This window comes from Stegodyphus dumicola, chromosome 7 (genome assembly GCF_044657685.1).
Source record: "Stegodyphus dumicola isolate Sdum_Otavi_A_Nest chromosome 7, ASM4465768v1".
Taxonomy (NCBI): domain Eukaryota; kingdom Metazoa; phylum Arthropoda; class Arachnida; order Araneae; family Eresidae; genus Stegodyphus; species Stegodyphus dumicola.
In genome coordinates, this window is record NC_140774.1 from 99,705,831 (window position 1) to 99,730,810 (window position 24,980).

The 24,980-nt window shown below is 32.9% G+C and overlaps 3 protein-coding genes across 4 annotated transcripts in view; 1 reads left to right on the forward strand and 2 right to left on the reverse strand.

The window, feature by feature from the left end:
* Window positions 1-309: 309 nt before the first annotated feature.
* On the forward strand, window positions 310-10,217 carry LOC118183340 (small integral membrane protein 20). Of its 2 annotated transcripts, none has more exons than XM_085820645.1 (4): window positions 310-536; window positions 689-745; window positions 834-910; window positions 3,044-6,302. In XM_085820645.1, exons 1-3 carry the CDS (start codon window positions 374-376, stop codon window positions 872-874), a joined length of 261 nt encoding a protein of 86 aa, XP_085676771.1. In that variant the 5' UTR covers window positions 310-373; the 3' UTR covers window positions 875-910; window positions 3,044-6,302. The 2 variants fall into 2 exon arrangements, with proteins under 2 accessions (XP_085676771.1, XP_035208737.1); XM_035352846.2 differs by lacking the exon at window positions 3,044-6,302 and adding an exon at window positions 10,088-10,217 and having other exon boundaries at window positions 312-536.
* Window positions 10,218-15,717: 5,500 nt separating this feature from the next.
* LOC118183341 (uncharacterized) overlaps window positions 15,718-24,980 on the reverse strand; it is a 62,965-nt gene continuing 53,702 nt past the window's right edge. The window contains exons 9-10 of the mRNA XM_035352847.2: window positions 21,207-21,320; window positions 15,718-21,131 (exon numbers count right to left, since the gene is read on the reverse strand). Coding sequence (XP_035208738.1) covers window positions 20,833-21,131; window positions 21,207-21,320 — 413 coding nt within the window. The 3' untranslated portion in view covers window positions 15,718-20,832. The remainder of the gene's footprint in view (window positions 21,132-21,206; window positions 21,321-24,980) is intronic.
* On the reverse strand, window positions 23,915-24,901 carry LOC146996282 (uncharacterized). Its single transcript, XM_085820643.1, has one exon. It carries the CDS (start codon window positions 24,899-24,901, stop codon window positions 23,915-23,917), a length of 987 nt encoding a protein of 328 aa, XP_085676769.1.

The following is a 24,980-nucleotide window of genomic DNA, read 5'->3' on the forward strand; positions in this document are numbered from 1 at the left end:
GAATTTTAATGCAGTGTCATGAGAATCAAATAAACTTATAATTTAATGAATTAATATTTTTTAATTTATATAGTACTTTCAAAATTTTAACCATCACTTAGAAATTATTTGTTCCCCGCATGTTATGCAATATTTTATAGAATTTGTTAACAGTAACTTACTGTGTAATTTATTTAATGTTTAGAATGTTATAACTTTTCCAAGGTTCTATGAGCTAAAACCATTACGTACACATATTACAATATACAGTTCAACTACAACCGCGAATTAACTGCAATATTTTTGCCCATTGGTGCAGAAAGATGTAGCGGGTGCAAAACAAGACATCTGTCTGTCTGTTTATTGTTGTTATTCAAAATAACTGCTTGGATTAATGCGAGAAGTTAGTAATACAAGTAGAAACACGGAGTATATTATGGGCTCGATAAGATTAAAAGGAGTTCGAGCATTTGCCTTTTATGGAGGAATAGTTGGGTTTATTGGAGCTGCTTTGTATCCAATTGTTATATACCCTTATTTTCATGTTGATGAATACAGTAAGTAGGATCGTGTACTAAGTTTTTACCGCAGTTACTTCTGTAATCAGTGCAGTTCAGCTGTTCCATTGAAATGCAGTGATACTTTTTTTTTTTTACTATTTCCTATTTTTTTAACAACAGATTTGTACAAATTTATATTCATTTTGCAGAAGAAGTACAGAAAATAAACCGTGCTGGTATTGATCAAGAAGCAATACAGCCGGGAGGTAACATTTCGAATTTAGTGAATTTTCTTTTTTATTTATTTTTTATTTGGAATAATATTTCTTTTTTTGTGTATGCGTATGTTCATAGGTATGAAAGTTTGGACTGATCCTTTTGATAGAAGGAAGTGAACTGTTATGCGACAGGCAACAAGAGCAGGAATTCAGGTATGTAAATGCTTCTAAAAACATTTTATACTGCTTTAAATTGGAGTAATTGATTTTTTTTTTTTTTTTTTTTTTTTTTTTTAATGCTGAGGGAAAATGCACTTTGGGGTCATTGCAATTTTGAAAATCACCGATTTGACACATTTCTATGCAGTTTCTCTTGAAGATTTACAGTGTTCAAGGAACACGTTGAGGAAACAATCTCAAAATTTATATGCTACGGTACAGAAAATAAGAAATTTCTCACTTATCTCAATTTTCTGATAAATCTTTGGAATATAGTAACAGGTAGTTTGGGGACATTTTGGTAGGCGATAAAGGTTACTACCTAGGACTTTGGGAATAATGTTAGAAGTACTCAGTTCCGATTACGCATTATTTTGTGGGAGGGAAATGAGAGATCATGAGATATGTCATGTGACATGTGACATTAATGGACGAATTACAGTTCTTTAATCGGAAAAAGGGGGAAAATCTGAAAATTTTGTATTTAGCTTCATTCTGTGTTGTGTGAAACAGTGTTGGTTAATTTTTGAATCCCAAGGCCCTATCTAAAATAAATTCGAAATGGGTATTTAGTGGGATTGAAAGGGGTAGTAATAAGTGTTTTTTTAAGGTTTTGCGAGATAGAAGTAAAGATTGCTTATTAAGTTTTATTAAGCAGTATATTCTACCTGGTACAATAATATCTGATTGCTGGAAGTCATATGTCTGTTTGGAGGATGAAGGTTTTCAACATCTTACTGTGAACCATAAGTATGATTTTAAAGATCCTGAAACAGGCACACATACGATTGCTTTTTATTTAGCGGAGGAAATAATAAAAGTTTATCCGCCCTGTAATCAAGATTCTGAAGAAGATTAGGTAAGTTAGTATTTTTAATTATTTGAGGATATTATTTTTATGCATTGTTCTAAATGTAAGGAGTAAATAAAGTAATATGGTATTATTGGAAAATTGTTATATAGATATAATATATAGATTGTTTATAATAGATAATTTAGAGGTAAAAGTTTTTGGATATTTTATTTATTTTATACGTGCAAATGTTCATCCTTGGAAAGGGTATATGCTTTTTCGCGATCAGGTAATTTCATATATGTGCTTTTTACCGAGTTTAAAGATTCACAAAATTTTCCTGCATTTTTGTGCAAATTTTTGTAATTTATGAGAAAATAGCAGTGTAGATGGATAAAGAGTGTGTGCAATGCCGTTTTTGTACAATTCTGGGATGTTTTTTCAAGTAAAAATAAGTCGACGTGTACATGGTTTATGTGCATGTGCGATTCTGAAAAACGCGGCAAGGAGTTTGCGATTCTGCACTTTTTCCCAATTTTGCAGTTAATATTTGTCATGATTAAGCAGTTTTGTTCCATAAAATTTCTAACATAAGTGTAATTCGGATAGCAGATTGTTGGAAAAAGTGTTCAGTAAATAAAAAGAAAAGAAACATGTCTTTACTTCGTGAAGACAAAATGGCGGCGAAAAAAAATAGAGGGTTGCTGTAGCAGAGTTGGTCGCCAAAAAATCGCCAAGTTACCATAATCCAAAGATTAATCGAATGTTTTTCCATCAGTGGATAAAGCTTGATAATCTGACAAGAATGCCCTGAAAGCTTCATCTTTGATGGAATGATTGTGGAATCTTCTTCATGTGTATTTCCCCAAATAGGAGTTGAATTCCCCATCTACATAATTGGTATTATTTCAGAGGGCATGTGCGCTTCACTGCTAACCAAGCTGGTTCAATTTAATTGGTATGCATCCTCATCTTAGGCTCTTTGAGCATACATTTGTTAAATATCATGCTTTTTTGCTACCATGAATTTTAATATCAAACTTTGGAAGCACTTCTGTAAAGAACCTGGTAGATGCAAACACTGCCAATAATGGGAATAATAGTTCAAACTTGGTAACCCAGTGGATTCGCATGTTCAGAGGTACTAACCATTCTTCGTATGTTGTTTTTGGTTCCTTACATTGCTGTTCATAATTTAGCATGTTGTAGCATTATTTACCCTTACACATGTAGTTTATTCTTGACTAATTTACCATTATTTTGTCTGATTTCCATGCTATCTTTTCTGAATATTTTAACAGTTAATAGAAGGAATTGTGTTTGTTTAATTATAGAAATTATTGGAGATGGTTTCAGATCTGCTGTGGTGCATTTCAGAAGGATTATTGTGTCATGAAACTATATTCATAGCAAACGACAGGGGAAATTTGATGCAACTGATTAAGAAGCATGTGGCAAAGAGAACAACTATTATGACTAATGAATGGCAGATATATTCCTTCTTATGCAGGCATTAGTATTATGTACAACAGACTGTTAATCATTTCACAGATTTCATTAATCCAGCAAGTGGTGCACATATCCCAGTCAACAGAATTGAACAGGTGGTCTCTGGAAATAAAATTACAAAAAAGTGGTCTTATAAGGAAACTGATCACTCAATGAAATACCTTCTGCAGTGTGAAATTAAACATAACAGCAAGATCCATTCACAGAAATTTTAAACAAAATAAAAGAATGGTTAGTCTATATTTTAGGGTATCCCTTGGCAGTGGCTTAACTAGAACTCTAGGGCTTCTATGCCAAAAAAATTCTTGCCCCCCCCCAATGAATTTACAGTATAACCTCCTCACACACACACTAATTCCAGGTTTCTAGGAGCCAACATTTTGATAATGAGTTTTATCAGATCAGGATTAATAGTTAAAAATCTGATATGGACACTCATGAGTTTCTTGTACCGCCTATTAAATTATACGCATTTTTGATGCACTTCATTTAAACTTATTTTCTCAAATGATTTGAACTTAATTAACCAATTCCTAAAGGCAAGTTGAAAATGACATCAAAAATTGCAAATTTTGAATTAACCTTCTAAAATCTGGCTTAAATTCTCATAATATAAGCTGTAGGACGGCAAGATCCAAAACACTTTTTCCTGCCTCCTTAACTGTTCCCTAATAAAAAAAGTCATTAGGGTGATCATTTGCCCCCTCCATTGATGCAGGAAAATTTACACGTTTGTCGGACGCTATACAATACAATAGTCTAGAACAGGTTACTATATTTGCGACTTTTTCGAGGTTTATTTTGATTTAATTTAAGCTAAACAGCATTTATTTATTAAAAGCATAAGTTATATAATGTTTATATAGCATTTACTATTTCTGATCAATCTTGGTATTAATTTGTGAATTTTATGTCTTTGTTTTTACTAGAAATTAGGAACAGAACACAGAACTTGACAAGTTAAAGAACTAGAAAGTTATATATCCTGGTCATTTTTTGTCATACAGGAGTCAAATTTCTTGTAATTTATTTTTTCATAATGAGTATAAAATTTTCCCAAATATAAGAAACGGGAGACCAAATGAAAAGTTAAATTTCATTATTTGTCGAAAAATATGTTTTTTTAAATTTGATATAGCCAAAACATTTTTCGTCATTTAAAATGCTTCTGTAATGGGAAGATATGGCTACGACCAACAATTTTGAAAATAAGGGCCAGGTCAGCGGCCCGAATATGTAAATGTACGCTGCCAATTGCAATAAAAACCAAAGGTGCACAAAGGGATATTATAGCATTCCCATGTACAAAATTTCAACGCCCAATGGCTAATCGTTTTCGAGTTATACGATGCATATATATATATACATATGTAAGCATACAAATGTCAAGAAAAATCCCTTCTGAATCCATTTTGTAATCCTTTTTGGAAAAATGAGTTCTTTATTCTGTCTCTAAGTTCAGACATCATGCGAAAAAAGGAAGCCCAAATGGATTCGATTTATGCGATTTATGGCAAAGCCTCTAGGGCTATTTTCCTAGGGAAAGAGATGGCTTCGTGGAAGTCTTCCTAAGGGAACTAGCTCGTATACACGTCACACACGGGGAAAACTTTGAAGGCCCGTGCAGCCAGGCCTTTTGGGAGATTCGAACCTCGGACTGAACTACCAGTGTTCAGCGACTTTACCGCTTGGCCGCTGGTGGGCCCCAGATGGATTTGGGAATGGTCAAAATAGATATTTCCATTGAAATATAATAACCAAAGTTTTTTGGGATTATGATACTTTCTTTACTTTGTATAAAGAAATAAAAAAAAGGAACTTCAGCCAAAAGCTTTGTTTTAAAACAACTACTACATAAACAATCAATAAACTCATTTTATGTTGCAAGATTCAAATATTTAACGGTGCTTGAGAGAATTTTTATAATGCTATTCATCACAATGTCATATTCTACCAATAATTTGACATCAGATAAAAAAAATTAGCTATGTATGTATCTGAGGTACATTCTGTGTATCCGCGAAAATCATTGTTATTTTTGGCTAAAGTTATCTGGATTTAATCTCTCTAAAACTAATTGAAATTGATTTCATCTTTTACAGATTTTTTCCAAAATTTGATCAATATGGTTATTTGCTTCCCAATTTTTTTCAATACAGCTTGCAATATGATGAGAACTTCTTTCACACCTTTTTTTCTTATGGGTAATTTTTGCCAGTGCTGTATTCCTGTCAATTATATCTGTCCTTATTTGATATTAACCAAAATGGTTTGCATATTTTCTTTGTTAAATGAATAACAAAGTAAATCTGTCTCTAAACCAGAGTTATTAATCATTGTATAATGAACAGAAAACAATGATCTGCTGTCTTCATTTTGGGAGAGAATCGGTATCTTTTTGTCTACAAAGGCCAAAATTTAAAATAAACCCTTTCTTATCCTTTGTAAGAATTTCTGGATAATGACCAGAATCAGATGGATATCTTTCATTTTTTACATCTCTAAAAGCGTTTTAAAGATTGTCTGACCTTTCATCACAGTTTATGACTGTAGCTGAAATATTTTCTGATGATTTGCCTTCTTTAGTGATTTTAGTCGAAATATTTTCTGGTACATTTTTAATTCTTAAAATTATATTTTAACAGTCTGATGCTGCATTTAAAAGTTCACAATTTTTGCCAAGGGGTACCGTAAATATACTTTTATAAAAATTAATAATTAACTCTTCTCTGAAACATTAATAATTAAAACTCTTCAGAGTGTTAGACTATAATCTGAAGTTTTCAGATTGCAATTTTTCCATAGTGTATATAAGTCTTTTAATATGGTAGAATGCCAGTTATTGAAATCATTCATGACCCAGTTCAGATAAATTAATGTACAGTGTAGCATTTACTGCATATTAACACTGTATCGTTTTAGGAATCACTAAAGATCATGATATTTGCTGCCTTCCATTTATAATACATCAAACTCGGAGCATAATTAATTATATTTTGTAATTATAATTGAACAAAGAAACTTTGGATTGTATTAATTTCAATGAAATTATTGACTGTTCTCTAATTTTCTCCACCCCCCCCCCACAAAAAATCACAAATTAGTTTGCTGACTTTCCAGAGAAATAAGATTCTTTCAGCAACAGGATACTACCTGGAGAGATTCAGAATTGTTCACTAAGCTAATGCACCAAAGACCAGAGCCATTTTTTCAAAATGAGGGTGCACTAAGATTTCTATAAAGGAGAAATCAAACCAATTTATTGGTTGATTAGTGGTGCATGTTTTGTTTTCTTTACTGGCTTTGAGGGTCATGAGTTTGCCCTGGAGAAGATTAAGATACAAGCTAATAAATGATTGATTATTTGAATAATTCTTCAATGCCAGTTTCCTTTCATTTTAATAAAAATAACTGTTGCATTATAAATAATTAAGAACAGTTTCATTATTTAGTCATTTTTTTCCCTCCTTGAGTATGTTAAATGGCTTAGAAACATTTTTTTAATTAAAAAATTTTTTTTTTATGAAACTATCCATAATATCTGCAATTATTTCATTGAATCCTTCAAAAACTGCCATAGGCAGAGACTAGATTTCCACTGATACTAAGATTCTTTAAAATGCAGAGAACGTTTTGTTAATTTCAAGATATGTTCATGTTTTCTAACAAATTACCATCATTAATAAAATACCTTTCTCAAGAAATTTTGTTTTATTTTGTGCTATTTTCTCATATGCACAATGACCTGTTTTCACTTGTGTATATATATGATATAAAATATGGAAGAAAACTATTAACTTTAATTTAACAGTAGTCCTTTTCATTTGTCTACATAACTTTCCTGTCTTAAAACTATGAATCTAAACTGTGTCACTGAAAACTAATCCGCATTATGTCACTTTATTAATCCTGCAATGCCGTTAGGTCTTGTCCAATCACTATTCAAAATTTGAACAAAGAAATCAACTCTCTAAATACTTTTTGCTAAAATGCACACTGACCTTTTTCTGCCTTCCTGTCTCTGTGCTAATGTGCTTTGCTTCTCCATTTCATTGTCTAATAATGTGAGACGCTGTATATAGAATTGTGGGGTGATTGTTGTATCAATAGTGATGTGTAAACGAGAATAAGTGTTCTAAAAATGTTTCATCAAGAAATAAAATTATATGGTGAATCTATAACTACATTTGTCCATTCTTCTGCTGTGCATTCTATCTATATGCCAGCAATATCTATAATAATTTCAACCATAATTTAAAAATAGTTAGTGTCTTCTCTCCCACGCATCTTAAAAATACTACATATATGTGATATTTTATAAAGGTTTGCTGTCGAGGTACTTTGGCAGAACTTAGTACAGAGGTGACAAGAGAAGATGAAACCAATCACTATTTGAATTGTGACCAAGAAAAACTGCTGCGTAAATATGACTGGAAAGAAAACCACAATGAGTATGACGATTAAAATGCGCTTTTTATTTTGAACAGGAACAGTTCTTCAGAAAATACATTTCTGCTTAATTGGTACAATATTAGGGGTGTTAAACACACACTACAAATTCTATATACACAGTTTACATATTAGATAATAGAAAAAGAAGCTTAGCGGCGACACATGACTTTCTAGGCAGAGCAAGCAGCAGAAGAGTGATAACTGCAGGAATATTTATAAGCTCAGAAAGTCTATGTTTTAATTCTGAGCAGTGACTGGGCAAAAGATTTCACATTATGGTTATTGTAGAAAAGCATGATGTATAATGGTGCAATATGGAGCCTTGAAGAGGGGATGTATGAAATTAAAATTAAGAATATAAAGGACCATTCCAATCAAGTTAAGTTTCTTCAAATTTCGATATCTTACATACAATGTACGTCCAGAAAGTAAGTTCCGTTTGGTAATAAAAGTAAATTGTGTACAGCTACAGAAAAGTCATTTATTGCACAAAATTCAACAACTCTTAAACTACTTTTCCACATAACTGCCGAAATATTGCAGGCATTTGTCATAGCGTGGCACAAGTTTTTGTATACCTTCTTCATAGAAATTTGCCGCCTGTGTCTTCAACCAGTTGGAAACAGTTTCTTTCAGCTCGTCGTCATTGTTTAAGTGTTGACCGCCAAGGAAAGACTTAAGATGTAAGAACAGATGAAAGTCGCTAGGAGCGAGGTCAGGGCTGCACGGAGGATGGTCAAACACGTCCCAGCCAAATCACTGTAGGAGGATTTTCGTCACATTTGCAGTGTGTGGTTGTGCGTTGTCGTGAAGAAAAACAACACCTTTTGACAGCAATCCTAGGCGCTTATTCTATATTGTGCGGCGCAATTTCCGAAATGTCTCGCAATAAGCATCTGCTCTGATTGTTTGACCACACGGTAAGAAATCAATGAGTAAGATGCCTTTCCAGTCCCAGAACACTGTGCACATCATTTTTCGAGGTGTCAAGATTTGCTTCGGCTTAACCTTTGCTGGGAATGAAGTGTGCCTCCATTCCATTGATTGCCGCTTACTTTCAGGGGTGTCATAAGAAACCCAAGTTTAATCTCCTGTGACTATCTGTGTCAGAAATTCTTCGCCGCTTTCAGCATAACGGGTCAAAAACCGAACCCATCCGATTTGTTTTGTGTTGCTCAGTAAGAATCTTTGGTACCCAACGTGAGCAAAGTTTACGAAATTTCAGTTTTTCGGTAACAATTTCATGCATTAGTGATCGTGAAATTTGGGGAAATTCCAAAGCGAGAGCACTAATTGTAAACCTTCGGTTTTCATGGATCTTGTCATCAATTTGCGTGAACCAGTTCTTCTGTAACCAAAGATGGACGCCCACTTCGTTCTTCATCGTGCACATCACTACGTCCGTCATTGAACTTTCGGACCCATCTTCTCACCATTGAATCACTCATCGCTTTTGGTCCGTAAACATCGCAAATTTGCCGATAAATTTCACTAGGTTTCACTTTCCTCGCATTCAGAAAACGAATCACAGATCTGATTTCACAAGCGGCGGGATTTTCAATCAATACCGACATTGTAAACAAGCACAACAAAGCGTACGTGACTGACAGCGATCTCCAAATGGCACGCGTTTCTTCTCCTTGATACAGAGCGTCTACTGCGCATGTGCGTAACTGTGATCGCAGAGCTGCAGCAGAGATAAATTGAAACGGAACTTACTTTCTGGACGTGCCTCATATATATATATCAAAAAACTGTTTAAACTTAACACTGCACTTGTGCATGTGCATACCTGGGTTGCTACATAAATAATTTTTAAAAACATCCTTGGTTGTCATATAACTACTTTAATCTCATACTGCATTTCCTCATGAATGCTTTTTTGAAGTTTTTAGTGGATGTGTTGATAATTACCAATAATCTTTTTATATTAGTTTTTATAATAAATTCTTTTTAAATACCGAAGCTGAACTGTATCAAAGTATTCCTTTTGTTGTATAATTTCATATCTTTTTCTTATCATTTAAATGCTTTAGTATTTTATGGACTTAGATCATTATCTTATGAATTTTTACTTGAATTTCCTTGATTTCACATTCCTCGTGAAAAGATGATGTAATATCATCATCATTATTATTATTATGTAACATTTTATGTCCAGGGTGATTTTGAGCACATAAATAATTAATACTTTATTTTCATCATGAATTAGAGTTCCAGCCTTCCATTTCAGTTCAAATATCCACATCATTCAGTTTCACACTCAACTTACTTTCCTCTGTTTAAAATTTGATTCTACGGCTTCTTAAACATAGAGATTTTTTACTTTGTTTATTTTAACTGCAATGTGGATTATCAGTGTTCTACTATATGTTTAATTTCAAATGATTGCAATTAAATTTGATTTTATATTACAGGAGGAATTTTCCTGCATACTACTTTCTTGTTTAGGAGATGTTTATATACTATGTTCGTACTTATTTTAGATATGTCAGACTTTCATTGTATATAAAATATTTTGTGTAAAATAAAAATATTTAAATGTGACTGAATGTTTTTATTTGCATGCAAACATTGTACAAGGGGTGATCAAATGAAAAGGTACGAAACGACACGGTGGGTACAAATGTAGACTTTATTCAAAATATACACCATAGGCCTGAGCACAATAATCCCAATGATGACCAAGCCACAGGATTTCTTGTTCCCAGAATTCCTGTGGCCGTGACGAGACCCAATCCTTCACAGCGTCCTTGAGTACGTCGTCCGAGTTGAAGCGCTTCCCTTTCAGGTGTTTCTTCAGTGGACCAAACACGTGGAAATCGCAGGGTGACATGTCCGGACTGTAGGGCGGATGGTCCAATTCTCCCACTTGAACTTGGCCAGTTCCATGTGTGTGACTCTGGAGACGTGTAGACATGCGTTATCATGGAGCAAAACCACACCCTCTGTGAGCAGCCCCGGTCTTTTGTTCTTAATGGACCTGCGTAGGCTTCTAAGTGTCTCACAGTACACATCGGAGTTAATGGTTTTTTTGTGCTCGAGCAATTCCACAAGTAGCGGACCTTGAACGTCGAAAAAGACGGTGAGCAACACCTTGAGGTGACGACTCATGCTTCCACTACATGCTGTCCCGCTTTGTCTCTGGCTCATAGTGATGGCACCAGGTCTCATCGCCTGTGACAATCTGCTGCATGAAAGTGGGGTCTTCCTGATACCAAAACAGATGTTGAAGTGGTCCCCATACGCAGTTTCTTTTGCTGGTCGGTGAGCTGCTTCGGAACCCAAGCAGCACACGCCTTCCGATATCGCAATCTGTCGTCAACAATTTTCCACATGGTTCCATAGCTGACATCCACCTTCACCACCAACATTCGCAATGTGACACTTCTCACTAGGTCATCCACCTTGTCGATGAAATCGCTCGTGATGACAGTGTTTTCCTGGCCTGGTCTCGGATCATCACCCACACTCTCACGGCCTGCATGAAAACAGGCACTCCATTTTCTGACAGACTTGTCAGAGACACATTTCTCTCTGTAAACTGTTGGTTTCTCACCTTCCGCTGTCAGAAATCGAATAATGCCTCGCTGCTTCTCAGTCGCCGAATTCTGCAATGCGAACGCCATCTTGTCCTCGTACGGACTGCCGCATCGTTTGGACGCCACTTTTGATAAGACCCTCTGCTCTCTCCTGTGCATGCGGGTGCCCGTGCATGCTCCGATCCCAGTCAGAGACTCCAATCGCATCCCAAGATGTCTCGCTAGGTTCTCCCATGGCGGAATATGCAAATATTTAACTGTTACGTTTTTACCTCGTTTCATACCTTTTCATTTGATCACCCCTTGTATTAGAAATAGTAAAATTTAAATATCAGTTGAGAGATCATTATTAAATTTAGTTTTCCCATATATGAGCTAAAATCATAATTTTACAAATTATTTAAATTCTTTCATATTTTATTTCCATTCCATTAAAGATTTCTTTTTTATTAAAATATAACTTTCATTTGATATTATGTAATGACTGTCAGCATCTTCAAATAATTTGTATAAAAAACATGATTTACCAAATTTTATTCTGAAAATTAAAAGGTTCTATGGTATTAAACTTTTTTTCATTACTTATGTACAAAAGAATCATTCTCTATTGAGATGTGACTACTTTATAACGGTTTGGATTAGGTACAAGTCATTTAAAACTATATCAATTAGTGTATGAATTGGACAACACATCGTCTCTCTAACATCTCTTGGAAGTTTTCTTGAGCCAATACAAGTTTATCATCTTGTGGATTAAAATGCTTTAATCCGGTTAGCTTTAAATTTCATAACTTTTATTGTTTTAACATATATTAAAGTTTGCTAAAATCAGATCATTTTCTCTATAATAAAACAACATCAGTAATTTATGTACTTAAACTTACTACAGGAAATTATTATTATTAATCTAATTTTTTGTTACATTTAGCTTTACTTACTGTTAGCTTCAAACAAATGTATCAGCATGCATTAAATTTATTAAATATTTTTGCACTCGTATTTTTCTCACACAAATTAGCATCAATTGCCTAAATTATTTAAAATTATAACAAATACTCTCTCACTTATATTCAGATTTGATTTAACAAACTGAGTAACAAGGAGCCTGAAAACTCATGTAGTAATTCTTCATGACTTAGCTCCCCCTCCTGTAAAGTACTTGGCATACTTAGGGCATGAGACTCTATCATACCATGTTGAAAAAATAACTATTCTTTGTAAACATTCGGTTGTTTTTTGTTGTAGTCACAGATGGTTGTAAGGTACATAAATATATCCCTAAGAATTTTCTCATATACATTGTATCATTTACAACACCAAAAATTAGTAATTGTACTAAACTTTGTGAGTTACATTATAAAGCTTCTTTCAGATTGGCCGATTGTAGACTGAAAAATATTTATTTTACTTAAGTTTTTAAAATATAAAAGCTGACAGAATACATGAACTCTGTATTGAAGGTAAATACAAATGTGGGAACTGAGGGTGATGTACAGATCAGTGGCTTGTGAATAATAAAAATTTTTTTAAAATTCTTTTATTGGTTGGCAAAAATCTTTGAGTTCCATATTCATGTTGTTAAAATAGATTCAAGATTTTTTTTTTACAACATTCGATTTTTCAAATATCACTAAGCACTTTGCCAATCATCTCATTCAGGTGAGACTGCAAACAATTTTATTTTCCCCTTCTCATTACCTAAGAAAGTGATCTAAAACTTTTCAATAATGTCATTCACTCACAAAGAAAGAAGAGCTGCAAGAGCCTTTAAAACCAAGAAGAGTTTTAAAATGTCTGTCCAGTTGCTTATGCATGCAAAAAGTAGCAGCTTAATATAAAAAAGGGCAAATTCTTCGCCAATCTTCTGCAAGTTAATATTTAAAATAAATAAACAATAAGAATTGCATACCTTTAGGTCAGTTTTTTTTCCTTACCCTAAAACAAAAAAAATTGCAGTCTTCAGAAGGAAATTCAAGATAGAAACATTACTGAGCCTTTTGTAGAAGGCTAGGCATCACTTGTAATTTTAATCTACTCTGCACAGTTTTATGTTGATTATGGTTATTTAAATGCTGTTAGAAAGATAAATATCCTTTGTTTAGTGCCTACTAGTGGGGAAGAAACGATTTTCAGCATTTAATTGGATCAAAATCACTTAGCAAATAGATATTAAAAGTTCACTAGTGGCCAAGACTTCCTGAATATTAGTAATTCATCCCATATTTAGTCCTGGTGTACAGGCTGGTTGCATCACTGTAAAATATGAACATGAGCCATCTTCAGACACAATGGTATCCTTCTTAAGGCCCAGTAGCCTTCATATGCATATATGCATGGACTAACAACAAGCATGGATCAAAAATAAACATTGAAAAGTAATGTTAATAAATTCATTCTTGAAGATTTCTATAAATTTTGCATTTAAAAGCTGTTTTAAAAATAAGGTAAATCCTTTACCTTATTTTGAGAAATTTTTTAATTGGAAGTAACAAATGTAATAAAAGCCAAGCATTGGTTGAATAAATAAAACCAAAAAATACTGGTAGTTTGTCTTGGATTTTATTATACATAGATAAACAGGATGACTTTTATGAAATTTACTTCATACATAATGTGATACAAGCTAATTTCACTCATGGATTCTACAAAGATATGCTTCCTGGTATGCAGATAGCTTTCATGTGCATTAAAGCCATAGCAATCTCAATTTACTCAAAAGTAATCATGTTTGTCTTAAAATTTAACAATGTTTTTAAACTCTAAATATTTTTTTCAGAAAAAGCATTTCCTATATTTGTAACTAACAATAATTTAAAAAATTTATTTTTTTTTTTAATTACACACAAGAGCTGATATGTAGGGAAATTTAATTAAAAGGTTATTTGAGTGTACATAAACTTTTAAATACTTTACGAAACATGGTTCTATTAATTTTTCAGAACTTATGCCTAATAATACAAAGAGACATAATGAGCAATATTCTTTGAAATCAGGTGTATGAAATGCTATGCGTCACAATTAAAGTTTCTATGTTAAGTATTTTCAATTTTCAAAAATAAATTATTATGGATCATTTTTCTTGTGATAATAAAAAAAGAGTACTAGGGTGAATATGCTTAAATGAAATAAGCATATTTCAGGGTGGACTGTGACCCCAATTCAAAACTGCTGAAAAATATTGTACAGTAAAAAAATCCTCAATAATTTCAAATACAGTCAAAAGTCGTTAATCCGGACTAGTGAGGACTTCGGCAATTCCGGATTATAGATCATCAGTTTAAATCTGGTAAAATGGCATGCAGAAATTATAAAATTAAAAATATGAAACCGTAATTTATGAAATAAAGAACAATTATGATCTAAATGCTATCAAAATTTTTTTTAAAAAAAAGCCTAATATTTATTTGTTTACTTTATTAAACATTTTTTTCAATGTAAGTTGTTTAAGTTGCTTCATTTTTTATGTGATAATACATTCTCTTTAATTCTATAAACAGACATAATTTCTTGTTCAGTTACAAAGTTCCGCTGTTCAGGTCCTATAGTTGCTGTGTCGAGAATACCAACTAATTTGTCAATCGAAATTTTTTCGTTTTCAATAACCTCTGTCACTTTCTTCGCTATCGGAAGCGAATTATAATGATGAGGAATTTGATTTAAATCATATCAAAGACGGAGTACATCGAGATGAAATACTACATTTAGTAAGGAATTATAAGCCAAATAAAATAAAAACATCTGCCCTGAAGATAAGGATAGTGATAGATCAACTTCCAATTCAGTGCGTGCCGTTGCGTTAAAGATACGTTTAGATAAACAAACGTTAAAGTTTAGATAAACAAAGGATATGCCTTTATCCATTTTTTGCAGGAATTCCACTTTTTGTTTAATGGACTTCGAAACATACTTTCGCTTTGTAGATCCTTTACATATTGGTAAATATATATCAGAAATTCTATTTGACATAATCGAAAGTTCAAGCTTACTTTTATAAAATTGCTCTAACAGTCTGCAAAAAATAATAAACCGAATCCAATTCGAAGATTAAGGAACAATGCAATCTGCAACATTAACTGAATTAGATAATTTTAGCTTAGCTTATACCGTCCGTTATACATTAAATGCGCATTCGTAACGTATTTTGTGCACGCGCACATGCATATTCGCAGCCGTAAAGGTCTTACGTCATTGCGACGCATGCACAGAAAGTTTGTAGCTTTGAGGTCCGGATTATAGGTATCCGAATTAACGACTTTTGACTGTAATATTGTTGTATACATATGTGCATACACATACATTTTCAAACTATTTCATGAACAATTATTACACCTGATGTTTAAAGCATAATTTAGAATTTTATTTATTGGATTGTTATTTATTTCATTCTTTTTAAGGTTATTATTTACGTAACTTGGAACATCCCTGAAAACATGGAACTGCATTTGTAAAATGGAAATTTCTCAATTTGAAAGTCTATGTATATAATATAAATACATGTAACAACATTTGTTCCAACTATTTATTATAAAATGACATGAAAATGCTTTGATTTAAGTACAAAGATAAAGCAAGTTTATACATGCAGCACATATACATTATAAAAATGGTATCATAAATACAGCAGTATTGTTTTTCCAATAGGAAACATCAATTTCTTACGGTTTTGTGCTTTTTAAGAAATGATAAAAATCAATTAACCTCTTATACTTAAGAGATGACTACTTCCAGTCACTCTATGGTATTATACTGAGTGACAACTAACAGTCACCTCACAGGTTCAGAAGGTTAAAATGCAAAAGATGTGTAATATATAAATGGAGAATATAGCATGAATTTAAAAAACGAAGAACATACACGACAAAAAATCACAATATGAATTGTAATCTCATAAATACTGCAAAACAGAAGATAATTTAAATCAGCCCATCTCTAAAAAGAGAGAAAAAATTCTTATGTAGAAATTCAATTTACCAAAATATAAGATATTGAATTTAAGAAAGTGAAAACAAAAGTTTCTGTTTTGTCACAAAATACCTATACAAATACTAATAACTGCATGCTGCTAACAGAATATATACTCTTGTTAACTATTGTAACATTATATCTTTGATAGACACAATTTGAGTATTTATAGTTAAAATACGATAATAATATTTTAGGCTTGCACATTGAAACCATGTTTATAAACAAATATAAAATCAACTTGGCCTAAAATATTTTTATCTCATTTCAATTTCATTTTAATCAGTGCCAATTTATTCCTCAATGAGTGTATCAGAAAATATAAGTCAGATAAAAATATTTAATTCAAAATAATAATTTTAATATAAAATAATCCTTTAAATCTCTATTTTAACTTCGGCATTTCCCCACTTTGTTCTAAAAATAGTAATTGTTTATAATAAATTTGTCTGAACTGTGTCACTTCAAAATTAATAGTCATTATATGATTCTTACATAACGCTCTAATGCAAATAACTTGCATAAATTTTCAGTCAACAATAATTTTAGACCCTTAAAATTAACCAACAGAAATTAAATTGAAACTAAAACCAATTCATTCTGAGCAAAGATTTCACCTTAGATATACCACACTCACTTTCTGCTTCTGTCATTAGTTAGATCTGCTAACGTCTGCCGTCTTAAAAAATTAAAATTTCACGAACAGGCATAATTATTGATGCAATTTATTTTCACGAATGAAACTGTTTGGTTAATCAGAATAAAAAGCAAATAATAAATTCTGCCACATATGCAAGTTTACTCTTCTATTACAATTCAACATTTTCAAATCATCACAAATATATATATATATATATATACATACACTGATGAGCCAAAACATTATAACCATCCTCACACTTTTCAATGAACTCATCCCGATGATGTGGAGTACAAATTATGACATGACTGCCACAGCAATTTTCGGATTCCGGTCCGAGAGGCCAAATTGATTTAATCATGTTATATTATTAAAAATACTAATTATGATTTGTAACAATCATTAAAAAGTTTACAGGATATTTTTTTTTTTTTTTTTTTTTAGAAAAAAAGGTCCTACAAATTATCTTGTAGTTGGCTTTTGTTAGACAAAGTTCTTCGCAGAAGCCTACTACGAGTTGATTCATACAGACATGCTTCGACTTGTCGCCTCGGTACAGCTAAAACAAGTGCTAAGTAAGTAAGTAACTTGTAGCTGCACAAAAGTGACAAGTTGAGAAACTATGAGATAACTCGTATTGGGCATCATGAAGAAAAGTGCTACCACAAGTTATCTCGTGTTGGGCGGTCAACATGTTAAGTAGGAATGGTATTAGAATACTGCTAGAGAACTTTAGGAATCATTCTAGCACTTTTGTGAATGATGGGAAAGGTTGCTGGTCTAAGCGAATTTAGAGGGCAGATTGCAATGGCCTGAAAACTTGGAATGAGTAACTCTGAAACTATACAACTGATAAATTCGGGATCTGCTGTTGAAAGTATTTATGCAAAATGAATAAATGATGGTGAAACCAGCATTAGACATCAAGGTATTGGATGTCTACATGTCATCAAAGAAAAAGGATGTTGGGAGACTGTCCCACTTAGCACAGCAAAACTGGCACCAGACAATGGCTCAGATGGCAGGCCAATACAACGCAGGTCCAAATGCAAGTGTTTCAGAACACACAGTTCAGTGGACACTGTTGGATATCGGATTTCACAGCAGACGTTCCACTCATCTGCCTCTGTTGACCAAGCATCATAGTCAACTACGGCTACAGTGAGCCTGCGAACACTGAGACTGGACCACGGATAAGTGGAAGACAGTTGCCTAGTTGGATGAATGATGATTTCTCATTCATCACGTCAATGGTCATGTCAGAGTACGCTATCTTCTAGGTGAACAGTTGCTCCGCCCCCTGTACAACACAGGCTAGCGGTGGTGGTATTATGCTTTGGGGGACGTTCTCATGGGTAGCTCTGGGACCCTTACTTGTGGTAGAACAGACCTTGAAAGCTATGCACTATATGAACCTAACTGCAGATCAGTTGCAACCCTTACTTGCCGTCTATCTTCCCACTGGGAATGGAATCTTCCTGCAAGACAAAGCCCCATGTCACAAGGCTTGAATTGTGTTGGAGTGGTTTCAGGAGTATAAGGATGAATTCTAATTACCGTATTTGACGGCATATGAGACGCACTGGCATATAAGACACATTCTTATTTAGACGGCAATACACAAGGAAAAAAAGTTTCAATAGCGTGGTTTCTTTCAGTTCTCATGTTTCGTAAAAGCCAAATAAACAATTATTGAATGCAATTACCTTCACGTATAAGACAAAGGTAACTTTTTTGAGACCAAATTTAGGAAAAAAAGTGCGTCTTGTATGCCGTCAAATACGGTAATGTCTTGGTCACCTAATTTGTTCATCGCACCTCAGAGATCAGAATCCACCATGTTGGAATATCTCGACTTTGCATGACCGCTGCTTAAACATTTGGTATAACCTGTCTCCAGTCATCTACCAAGAACTTGCAGCATCCATGCCAAGGTGAGCTGCAGCTGTTTTGCAGGCCAAAGGTCGCACAATGTGTTATTGTTTAGGTGGTCAAAATGTTTTTGCTCTTCAATGTACATGCATACACTAAAGTACATGCCCATAAAAATCCTTACTAATCAATTTCTACAAACATAGGCATATATTTCCAATTAAACAAAAATTAAGAGCGACAAATATTCCTGTTTTGACATTTTTAAATCTAAAAAACGAATCTTGTAAAAATTATTGTCTAACTTTTCTACAGTTCGTCTAACTTTTTACACAATTATATTTTTTAAAAGTTTATACTCATTCTAAAAAATAAAACACAAAATAGCTAAAAAAAACTGCACAAGTAATTTGAAATTTGGAATTTTTACAGATTTTTGTGTATCTAAAACCCACACTTAACACTCTCCTTCAGGTAACAGTTAAAAAAATAAATTAAGGTAACTTGAAGTTGGCTGTTTTTCTGTTTGACGCCATTCTGTGACAGTTCTTCCAAATTTAATAGTGTTTAGCATTCTTTTAACTTATAATTATGTGACATTTGGTATGCCAAAGTCATAACCACACAAATAATTTTTTAGCTTGCAAATGCTAAAAGTATGTTACAAACATTTTCATGTACTTTTGTTAATTTAAAATCTTAATCTAATACTTATACAAATAAATAAATAAAAATATATTGTACTAAAAACTGTTTTTCACTTTTTATTTATATAAATAATATTATAAAGTGGCTATGTGCCAATACTACAAGCCTGCCAGTCTTTCTTAAACTATAAAATATATGAGACTTTTGCAAATACCTTCTTTTTGGAAAAAAAAAAAAAAAAAACTCTGCTGATCAAAATATTTTATGACAGTCTACATATCAATGCTCATCATTTAATCTTTTAGCAACAGAAACTTTTTTCCTACACTGAAATTTCATTTTTAAATTTAAATATTTTTCTCTTCACTTTATGTGCAACCCTTTAATTTTCAGAAAACATTATCTCAAGTTTCAAAATTAAACATCTTCATCAATTTTCATCCAAACTGAGTCTTTCTTTTCTTTTTTAAAGATTGATTATAAGCTTTTGATAAATAAAATTATAAAAACCAAATGACCATTTAAAAAATTAGATTTATTGCTATGTATGTACTATGTAATCCATCGCTTTTAGTTATTTATTTTTCAGATGGCATCACTAACATTGGGTGTTATTTCAATCATTACTTTTTCTTGCTATTTTATCAGATGTTCAAATGTGGAAACTACTGAATTTTTTAATTTTATGAAGCTACTGAAATTTGGAGTACCATATCACAAGTTCTTCCACATAACCTTGTAGAGGCATGGAACAAATCTGTTAATAAAAGTGATAACTATTTTTTGTCAGTGCTGCACGATATTCATAACATACATGGCTGAATGACTCACAAAAACAGCCGTTTTAAGGGCCACTCCAGCTTTTGTTTTATAAAACTGAAATGAATTAAAATTTAGTATAATTAAGTAGCATTTTAGTGGTGATATCTAAGATATAAATAACTAGCTACAAGCAGCAAATCACACATCATTATTAATTTCTCAACATTTATAAAACAGGTTTTTTAAATTTTAAAAATGCCAAAACATGAATATTAATTGGAAGTATATGTCTACAACCAATGGTTATGAGAAAAATCCCATATAAGGATTTTTAGGACAAAGTGGAACACAGTGACAAAAGAACAAGGTTTTCACTATGGTTTTTGTACAACAACAAAATTTAAATTCCTAATATAAAAAAATTAAGCAATTATACAACCTCTACAATAAAATATGAGAAGAAAACAGACTTCTACTGCATTTTAAAATAAAATCTCTTTTCCTTTTGATATGATGAGTTTCTCAAATGCTGTTTCTTGCCTTCCCTTCTCCAAAACAAGCAATGGAGGGGAGACTATTATCGTCTAAGTCAACTGCAAGTTTTCTAAGAATTTATATGATGTATGAACTTTAACAAAAAATGCAAAAAATATTAAAACATAATAATATCACAAAAATAGAATTGAATACTACCTGATATTATCACAAACTTTTCTATTATTTTTTAAAACAATGGTTATGTTTCTGTAGACACAGTAAGGTGCATGTTGCTTTGAATGTTTGGCCTCAAACTGGTGGGAAAATTTACATTTGGTTTATCATCTCCAATATAAAATAATTTTTTGGTAATTTCATGAACTGTAGTCACTTTGCTATGGATAAAAGGAGGAATTATGTTCAAGTATGGAGAAAGAGGAACTGATGAAAAACTACAATCTGATGACTTCTTGGATGTTAATTCTGGAGATGATGTGGAAATGTGCATGTTATTCCTCTCTACTCCGTTTGAAGACTTTTTTGTACATACAGCTGTAGCTATAAAAAATATATAAAAGTCAACATCATATTAGTAAATGAAAGAAAAAATATATATAATGAAAAGGAAATTACCTGAATTTTGAATTTTCAGTTTTAGCATTGTAAGAGCTTTTAATCCTTCTTCATCACCTTTGTCAGCAAGTATTTGATATAATGCCAAAGAAAAGTGATAGTCAAGTTCACAACCTAAAAAGATAATCAAAATGCTTTAAAACAAAACTGAAACTTTTATTAACCTTTCTACTCTCTAGCATAGTGTTGTATGATTTTTTTAAAAATTACAAAATTTATTTAAGCTGACAGGGCCCAGACTATTTTCTTGAACAAATTAATTCAAAACGAAGTTTCTATAGTCGCTAGACAAGTTTGCATTTCGTTGTCAACTTAACAGTCTTCTCGCATTTTGGACTTGATTTTTGCCAATGCTAAAAATCCAAATTCACAAAAATACGAAGATCAAAACACAGAAATATTTTAAAGCTTTCAAGCTGACTGCAAGGTACACATTTTTTACAGGAAGCCAAAACATATCTAAATTTTTCTCGAAATTTATTAAACAGTAAATCTTATCATTTCTCAAATGAATGAAATTCTCTGTTCTTTTTCTGCTATTGTCAAATTTGGTGTCTAATAAATCACAAATAAGTTGATTAACCATTCATATTTGTCAATTTAAAGGGACAGAAAACAGCTTTTTTAAGGAAGGACTACTATCTGACACAAATTCATCAAATAGTGCTTTGGAATTTCGTCTGCAATTTATTTTCTTTGACTGAAATTCACTGTCACGCAGAATGCAGAATTTCCTTTTGATATTTCAGATTTCTTTAGGTTAATTTTTCTTTCATGTTGATATGACAATATCCTTACATAGACCTTGAAGATTTAAATTTAGAGAGTTCAGCTTTTCAAACAAGTTCGACAGAAACTGAACCTTAAGCCACCAAAGCTTGTCAAAAAGAGAAAACTAAAAATATGTTTTTTGGACTACCAAGAATAAAATTGCCTCTACTTTCAGGTATATGAGTCATTTCAAACTTTTATCTTTGAAAGGCAACAAATTTCAGTGTGATATAAAAGAATTTTGCAATTGGAATCCATTGCATCGCACAGCTGAGAGAAAATTTGGATTTTAAATGATCAGCTCTTGAAACTGAATGACATGTTCATAACAATCAATATATCTGGAGTTAAATATTTTGAAACAATAGATTTTCTGTGAACCATGCATCTATCTTTCAACAAGTTCATGCATCTGACTATCTTTAAACAAGTTCATGCATCTGACTATCTTTCAACAAGTTCATGCATCTGACTATGCTATTGGCAGATCTGTAAATCAAGTCACCAAACAAGGACTTGAACCTCTAGCATTTTTCTCTAGAAAGCTCACAACCACTGTGACAAAATGCAATGCTGATGATAAAGTTATTAGCAATATACTCATCCATTCGCAAATTTAGATACATGCTAGAAGGACACAAATTTACAGTATTTACTGACCGCTAACCATTAATATTTGCTTTCAAACAAAAACTTTAAAAATGTTTCCCACATCAAACTCATCAACTAAATTTTATTTCTCAGTTCCCAAATGATATGTAGTACATTAAAGAAGCTGAGGCTGACACATTATCCCACATTCAAGAAATTAAAATCAATGAAGAAGTTGCTCGAGCACAATCAAGAGATGATGAATTAAAAGAAGTACTTAACACTAACAATTCTTTACAAATGAAAAAGTTAAGCTCTCAAATTCACAAATAGAATTGTATTGTGACAGGTATAGCAAGATCTTATATGCCTAAGGCTTTTTGGAAATTGTGTTTTAATTGCGTACATAATTTAGCTCATCCAGGCATTCAAACGACATCAAAAATAGTTCGTAGTCGGTATATGTGGCCAAATATCAACAAAGACGTCACAAACTGGGCAAGACCGTGTATTTTGTGTCAGAAATCTAAAATAAACAAACATACTTCAGCCTTTTACAATCATTTGGTGCAACTTCTACGCGATTTCAACACATTCATATAGATCTTATTGGCCCACTTCCACCTTCCAATGCATTCACATATTGCCTAAAAGCTATCGATCAGTTTACTAGATGGACAGAAGCTATCCCCATCATCAACATTTAAGCTACAACGGTAGTGGAGGCCTTCTACACCAAATGGATCGTCTGCTTTGGTGTGCCCACTACTATTACAACTGATCAAGGACATCAATTCGAGTTTTCTTTATTTAAAGTTCTAACTAAACCCCTAGGTCCACAATGAAATGCACAACTGTTTATAATCCTCAAAGCAGTGGGTGGCTTGATTGAGGAATTTCACCGTCCTCTAAAAGCTACACTAATGTGTCATAGCATGCTAAAATGAACAAAAGTTCTACCAACTGTGCTACTTGGTTTGAGAACAGCCCTCAAAGAAACTGTTTATGTATGCACTAATGTACACTATTCGAATCACGAATGTCGCTGCCTACGCATCTAACTATGAATCTAATGACGTATCTAAATGCCACATCTAAATTTCTGCAAGCGGTGGTTCAGCTATAATTCTATGATCAAATACTCAATCTAGTTTTAAAAGGATTTATTAAAATACTAAAATTAATCTAATCTAGAATCTAGAATTGAATCGAATGTTACATCTCATGAGCAGTGTTCTAACTGCGTCATAACAAATCGAAAGTCAAGTTCTCACTGTTGCCATTCTGAGGCAGAGAAAAGTTTGTTTCTAATCAAACCGGAACATCGGCATAGTGAAAGTTTCTAGTCAAACCGGAACATCCCGGCCCCCGTTGGACGACTGTCCAACATCATTTGGAAATGGGAGTGGACTGATATTGGAGACGGCTCGGCGAAAGATTCCATCTGAAGTTCTGACGTCTACGACCTGTACTAGTCCATCTGGACCAGGAAAGGTTTCCTCGATGCGAGCTAGTGTCCACTTCATGGGTGTCTTGTTTTTATCCTTTAACAAGACTAGTTGTCCTGCCTTGAGATTGGATCTCACTTGATTCCATTTTGAGCGGTTCTGCAAATGATTAAGATATTCCACGCTCCAACGGTTCCAGAAATTAGCTCTAAGTTTTTGAATTAAGGTCCATCTAGAAGACATGGTCAAAGAATCTACATTAGGTTCTGGTATCGACAAAAGTGGAGCTCCTATTAGGAAATGACCTGGAGTCAAAGGCTGAAGATCTGTTGGATCAGCGGAAAAAGGTGACAGAGGTCGAGAGTTCAAGCAGGCTTCTATTTGTGTAATTAATGTATACAGCTCTTCAAAGTTTAAAATTGTCGTTTTCGCGACCTTTGTCAAAATTCTCTTCATTGATTTTATATTAGCCTCCCATAATCCGCCAAAATGCGTGGAAGAAGGAGGAATAAATTTCCATGTTATACCTTTTTCGGAACTAAAGCGCTGAATAGGATCCGATCTACAAATTCTAAAGAGTTTGTCAAGAACATTCTTCGTTCCCTTGAAGTTTGTAGCGTTATCACTCCAAACAATGGATGGTTTAGATCGTCTGGCAATAAACCTTCTAAGACATGCTAGAAAGGCTTCAGTAGACAAATCCGATACTACTTCTAGATGAATAGCCTTTGTACTAAAGCAAATAAATATCGCGATGTATGATTTAAAAGTAACTCTAGATCTTTTCAAATTAGGCTTGGTGATAACTGGACCTGCAAAGTCCAGTCCTATTTTTTCGAATGGTCTAGTTATTACAACTCTATCTCTAGGTAAGTCTCCCATCATTTGGTTTATGGTTTGGTTCCTTGTTCAAAAGCACGTCATGCATTTACTTATAACGCGTCTAACTCTATCTTGTCCGGAA

Coding starts and splice junctions, on each gene's coding strand:
- LOC118183340 (XM_085820645.1), top strand. CDS start 374: ATGCGAGAAGTTAGTAATACAAGTAGAAACACGGAGTATATTATGGGC. Junction 537..688: donor TTTTCATGTTGATGAATACA/GTAAGTAGGATC, acceptor TTCATTTTGCAG/AAGAAGTACAGAAAATAAAC. Junction 746..833: donor AGAAGCAATACAGCCGGGAG/GTAACATTTCGA, acceptor GTATGTTCATAG/GTATGAAAGTTTGGACTGAT.
- LOC146996282 (XM_085820643.1), bottom strand. CDS start 24,901: ATGATGGGAGACTTACCTAGAGATAGAGTTGTAATAACTAGACCATTC.